The sequence below is a fragment of the Vicugna pacos genome, chromosome 12 (assembly GCF_048564905.1).
Source record: "Vicugna pacos chromosome 12, VicPac4, whole genome shotgun sequence".
NCBI lineage: Eukaryota > Metazoa > Chordata > Mammalia > Artiodactyla > Camelidae > Vicugna > Vicugna pacos.
Window position 1 is genome coordinate 49,247,183 of NC_132998.1, and position 6,000 is coordinate 49,253,182.

A 6,000-nucleotide genomic window follows, 5' to 3' on the forward strand; every position below is an offset into this window, starting at 1 on the left:
ATCCTCTGTGGTCTTTTATTCTACTTGGTATTTTCAGTAATTAATATTTTAAAAGAAAAACTGCAGTTGTATGACAAAATTGCTTTTGTACTTTTTTTGAAAAAAGAACTAAGCAATAACCAGTTCTAATTTTTTATTTTGCAAATTTCTCTGAGTATGTACAATAGCCTACTAACTTTTTTTTTTTTTAAACCTATGAACGTGGAGCCTATGTAGGTGGCTACTTGATCACGTCTATGTAGGCTAATTATAAAATGTTGGAAAGTTAAAAGTGAAGTGGGAAGTTTCTTCCTAAATGATTTAAACCTAGCAGTCCCACATACGCCGAGTTAAGAAACAGTGTTACTAAATTGTTTGCATTTCTTTAACAGGATGACGATGCTGAAGCTATTCTTGCCGCAGACTTTGAAATCGGTCACTTTTTACGTGAGCGCATAATTCCAAGATCAGTGTTGTACTTCACTGGAGAAGCCATCGAAGATGATGATGATGATGTGAGTCAATCTGAATCCTGCAGTGACGTCATTTGGTGAGGGCGTGATAGGCAGGATTGGTGAGAGGTTTAATGAATAGATGTAATTTTTTTAAAAGCAAGACGGACTAATTCAAAATTAGGTTTTCCAGGATCCTTGGGTCCATTTATTGTAGTTGTTACTTTCCTGCGATTAGGAAGACTACTCTGAAATAGGAAAACTTAACTATGTTGGGTTAGTGTTGTAGCTCTGTTACGTATCTTTGACCAAACAAAACATAACCTAGGACGTTCTTTAAGGGGCTGATAAAAGTCTTTATTAGGAATAGTGGAATTTTTATCCATGATAATATTAAGTAACTATTAAGGCAAAATTAGGCTGTTTTGGACATCTTTATTGCTAAATGATAATCATTCAGGTAGGTTTTAGGTTTTTTGTGTGTGGTGAGTTCCATAAGATACAGGCAAGTGTATGGTCATAGTTTATCTGATCATACTTTATCTGTGTTATTTATTTCAATTTTTTAAGTTGTCAGGTTTAGATAATGGCATTGAGCTGGGTGATTTGTGCAGCTATTACCCTTGTTTTAATCTATAACCAGTCACCTTTGGGGAAAATACTTTTTCTTTTCTTAGATATTAGTGGATGCAGTGGTAGATACTGACAAATGCTATTCTCAAACGATTGTAGGCTTCATTCAAACATCATCCTTTTTTCCCTTTTTTAGTATGATGAAGAAGGTGAAGAAGCGGATGAGGTAATGTTTACCAAATGAGCAAATAATTCTCTGTTTAACAGATTGAGAAGCAAATTGAGTGACTTATGTATTCCTTTGCTATATAATCATTATTCTGTGATCTGGGATAAAAACATTTTTGGAAAAAATTTGATTTTAGAATTCTACAGCCAAACAATGTATGTATGAGGTTTCAATAAATAAATTGCAAAACTCAGAACATTTTTTTTATTTCGAATAATTCTGTTCTGCTGCAGGGTTATCAGCTCTTTGAAGAAGTCAAAAGCTGCAGTAAACTTTTTCAACATTGGCTGCAGTAAATCTTTTCAATAAAACCTGTCTGGATGTCTCACGTTGTGTTGGGAAATTTTTTATATTAGAAGCTTTCAAATTAAATTGCATTGTCACCAAACTCTGTAATCATGAAAATCTGTTGTCCTATAGAGTAATTTGTATTAAATTCTCCCTACATTATGAGCCATTTCTTCCTACTGTGTACCTACTTCATGGATGCATTTTGAACTTTAATATAGGAAGGGGAAGAAGAAGGAGATGAGGAAAATGATCCAGACTATGACCCAAAGGTGAGCAAAATTAGTGCTGCTTTCTGTTAAATTTAAGGCAGGTTAAATATGAGTTAATGTTTCTGAATATAAAGTGTATTTTTGTCCATTAAAGTCCTTAAAAGCCCACTGACTGGAGATATATATATGTATCTCCTCACTGGCATTTTACTAGTACATGTAATTTCAATGCATCTTTCCTAAGAAACTTTTATTTTAGTGTTCTTAGGGTTGTTGGATTTTTTTCTGCAAAGGAAAGCTTATAAACAAAGGTCAGTTTATAAATCATTTGAATGCAGGAGTGCTCAGAAATAGGGAAATGATGCTGTTTGTCAGATTCTCCCAACCACCTGTTTTCTCCCGGGCTCTTATTCCTGGGAATTCATCATATCAGGGTTAGTAAAGGCCATTATCTCCCACAGAATGTGTAGTATGTTACCAAGATTCATTTGAAACGTCTGGTTTCTCTTCAGTATATTCATTCATTTGCTAATTGCTGTAATATATCCAGAAGATATTTTAACCTAGTGAGCAGGTAAGAGAGGGTAGTTAAAAATCCAATATTCTAACAGGTATGAATTAGTCTTAACAGCTAAATATGAATGGAATTAGCATTTTTGAATAACATCTATTAAAAACACAAAAATAACTGGTAATCCGACTAACATAAATTGCTGCGCTATTTTATTTTTTAAGATTATGGCTTACTGTGTTTCATTTATAGAGTTCATTCTACAGTATAAAGTTGGGGCTTTATTTTAGCATTTTTGTGACTTGGTAATATTTGAATAAATTGCCATCTTGCTATACCATTTCTCTAATTTGGCAAACATTTTGAGAGAACGGTAAGATAATGTGATAATTTAAAATAGTTAATTACTATTGAGAACTTAATTGAATAGGTAGAAAAAGTTAGATTGACTTGTTGTTTTCCTTTAACAGAAGGATCAAAACCCAGCAGAGTGCAAGCAGCAGTGAAGCAGGATGTATGTGGCCTTGAGGATAACCTGCACTGTAATAGCCTAAACACAACTATTATTTACTTACAGCCTTATGTTTTTGTATTTTCTTGGTAGACTCAGATTTTTTTTAAGGGAAGGGAACGAATATTTTAAAGACCAATTTGTTCTACTTAGCATTTTAACTAGTTTTTCTGCCAGATATATTGAATGCACAAATTCTCACGCATGTTTGTTCATCACTACATAGTTTGGTTCTTCTCGGAGTATTTTTATCCTGTAGCTATTAAATTCCAGCTATGAAAATGAACAGAACTGTGAAATGAAACTGAGTTTTTGTTTTGCTAAATTTTTCTCTGAAGAACCAAAGTATTTTTTCAGCTGGTAGTTGAATGGGTTTAAGTTGGCTTGCACTAGCTGTGCCTTTCATTATAATACGGTGACTTATACCAAGACAATTCATCATTTAAAAAACAGAACTTGTCAAGACAAGTATATGGTTAAGAATTTCCAGTAAGACCATACCTGATAACTTAGATTGTTACTGGATTTTTGTATTGTAGGTGACATAGTTACTATAAAGAAACCTTATCAACTCATAGGTGGTTATTGTTTACCACAGGGAGGTGAATAAAACCTAGTATTTTCAGATATTAAACCTCATTATTTTAACTGTAGTTCAAAATTTAACCTCCATTAACAGCATCTTTTCTTTGTGGTAGGGTCTACCTTCTGCTTCCGTGGAAAGGATGAATTTACATCATTTGACAAGCCTATTTCAAGTTTTTTTGTTGTTTGTTTGTTTGCTTGTTTTTGTTTTTGCAGCCTAAAATAAAAATGTCAAATATAATTTTAGTTCTCACAAGAAAATGTCTTAATTTTGTACTAATGCAGGTAGAAGCAGAGGCCTAGCTTTGAAGTAAGTGATGTACCTCGTTTACCTTTTAATTGAAGGAAAAGGGTGTCAGCTTTTGGAAGAGGTACTTCATCTACTAATAAGAACGTGTGAAAAAAAGGCAATTCATAAATGATTTAATGTTTTTAATAGAAAGATTAAAGGATTAAATTTCATTTCTTTTGGTTAGAACTAGGGAGAAGGTTCAGAGCCGCTCCAGTTAATTCCAATTCTTATCGCGTAGAGTCTGAGCATGTCATTTACCCACGCCTTTCGTTTTACTGTATATTAAAATGGGTAGTACTGTTACTTAACTACCTCACAAATGTGTTAAGGCATATTAAGTTAAATTTTATGAAATGTTTCTTAGTCTCATTAAAAGCTCAAAAATTTGGACCTGTTTGTACCACAAGTATAGGATATTCGTCATTTTATTTATACCGAGTTTTGGTAATTAAACTGGAAAACAAAGGCTAAGTACCTTTATTCTGGATCTGATCAGGCAACCCTTGCAGATCTTTGTGTGGCTCCTGTTTCAGTAGAAGTGCATGGGTGAGCAACTGTTTCAGTGAGATTTTTTTTCAGCCATTTTAATTATGACCACATTGTAGTATACTGTAGACATCATGGGTCTAAAGTAGTATAAGACCATTTTTAGAGGGAAAAATACCATTCAGTTAGAGACTGCAGGGCCACATTTAAAATACCTCAGGCTAATTACTGTTACTTTTGGGGATGAACTTAGAAGAAGCTTTTAACAGTGAGGGTGGACTAATTGGATTGTAATTACAGGGAGACCTAGAGTTCCTGCTCTTAATAAAAATACATTGGGTTCAATTTTTAATGGTGATAGAGCTTCTGTTTTAAAAATTTAGTATCAGGGTCTCAGAATATAAACACATTTTGTTATTTGTGTAGTATTGTCCATTCTGTCCATTCCTTTTCTGAGATTTTAATTAACTACTGGAAATCCTTAACCAGTTGCAATAGTTTGTAGGGAACAAATGCCATGAAAACACTTTATGTTTTTCCCTTTTATTTTCGTAATGATTTTGGTTGTTTGGATAAGTCATTCTGTGCTGATTTTTTTTTTTTTCTTATACCTACCTATAGCTCATCTGAACACAGCTTTTTCTGAACTTAAAAAATTTTAAAGATAGAATCCCATTTTTAATGAACTTAAAGAAGTAGCAAAATCACTACTTTTTTTTCATTCCTTTAGAAAATAGCTATTGCCAAAGTGAAGAGGTAGATACTATTTCGTCTTGTTACATAAGGTGGGATGTGGCTTGCAGCGGAATTGTTTTCTTAATAAAGTTGGAGTTTCAAGGGATATCAGTGTTCACTTATGCCATCTCTCCAGTTCCAAAGTGGTTCTCCATTCTAGAAATTGGAAATATGTAATTTGAAATCCTTAATAAAATTTGCATTTAATTTTATAAAATGTACTGGTGATATTTTGGGTGTTATTTTAAAAAGAATATGAGTTTATACTTTTTTTTGGAAGAGTGGAGAGTAGAGATGTTTTGAGTAGGTTATTCTGTGCTTAGGCCACGATGGCCTATAAATTTGTGTAATTTTAAGAGCAGCTTTCCAAGCCCTGCGTAAATGGAGTTTCTTACTGGAAGACTAGAAAGGAAGGAATTCCAGTTTTACAGATTATCCTGAGTTAACTACAGGTGTTTTAGAGACTCTTCGGTTTGTCTTTATGTTTTCAGTTTGTAGTTTTCTCTAGTCTAGGGAGTGACTGACCAAGTTCTTTTTTTTCTCTGGAAAGGGTAAAATCCCATGTGATCACCTATAAAGTAGAATTTTTTCTACCTTTTTATGGTAGAAATATGGTAATAAGTAAGCAGGTAACAGCAGTTTGTAAATTGATTGGGTTTAGTTTACCACGGATCTCTGAAAGTTACTTTATCTAGTTCACTGAAGCAGTATTAGTATTTATGTGATATAAAAATGTCTTGATTGTGTGGAATTGGCTTACAGAACAGTACTTAAGAAAAAAATGGGATTCTACCTCTGTTTCCTTTTAAACTCATTTAATAACAACGCATAAACCTTAAAAGGAGACATTAGCTTTGACAAAAATATTTAATTATTCTGTGAACCGGTTAATTCTGTGAAAGGTTAATGGTATTAACTGGTGTATGACAAAGCCCTTAAGATAACTGATTTAACCGTTTATAATACTGCTGCTTGTAAGACAGTATGAATTTGTGGGTTATCTGAGTTGTAGGCCATTCCCATTATTGCAAATATAAATAAAACTTTGAATTATTTGTGAAAACCTCATCATACCATGCAGAAATATCAAACTATTTAATATTCAAATATTCTTTGAATGCTTGGTTTTAGGGCTTGATTTAGAATG

The 6,000-nt window shown here is 33.0% G+C and overlaps 1 protein-coding gene across 8 annotated transcripts in view; it reads left to right on the forward strand.

Annotated features, from left to right (window-relative positions):
* Positions 1 to 3,581, forward strand: part of NAP1L1 (nucleosome assembly protein 1 like 1) — a 29,176-nt gene extending 25,595 nt beyond the window's left edge. For 4 of the 8 annotated variants that reach the window (XM_072973377.1, XM_015247907.3, XM_072973378.1 and 1 more), the window contains 4 exons: positions 372 to 494; positions 1,201 to 1,230; positions 1,743 to 1,793; positions 2,715 to 2,820. In XM_072973377.1, the coding sequence (XP_072829478.1) occupies positions 372 to 494; positions 1,201 to 1,230; positions 1,743 to 1,793; positions 2,715 to 2,750 (240 nt within the window). In that variant the 3' untranslated portion in view covers positions 2,751 to 2,820. Of the gene's footprint in view, positions 1 to 371; positions 495 to 1,200; positions 1,231 to 1,466; positions 1,562 to 1,742; positions 1,794 to 2,714; positions 2,821 to 3,453 lie in introns of those variants that run through there. The other 4 variants (XM_006197842.4, XM_015247912.3, XM_015247900.3 and 1 more) reach the window with 3 other exon arrangements.
* The last annotated feature ends 2,419 nt before the right edge of the window (positions 3,582 to 6,000 follow it).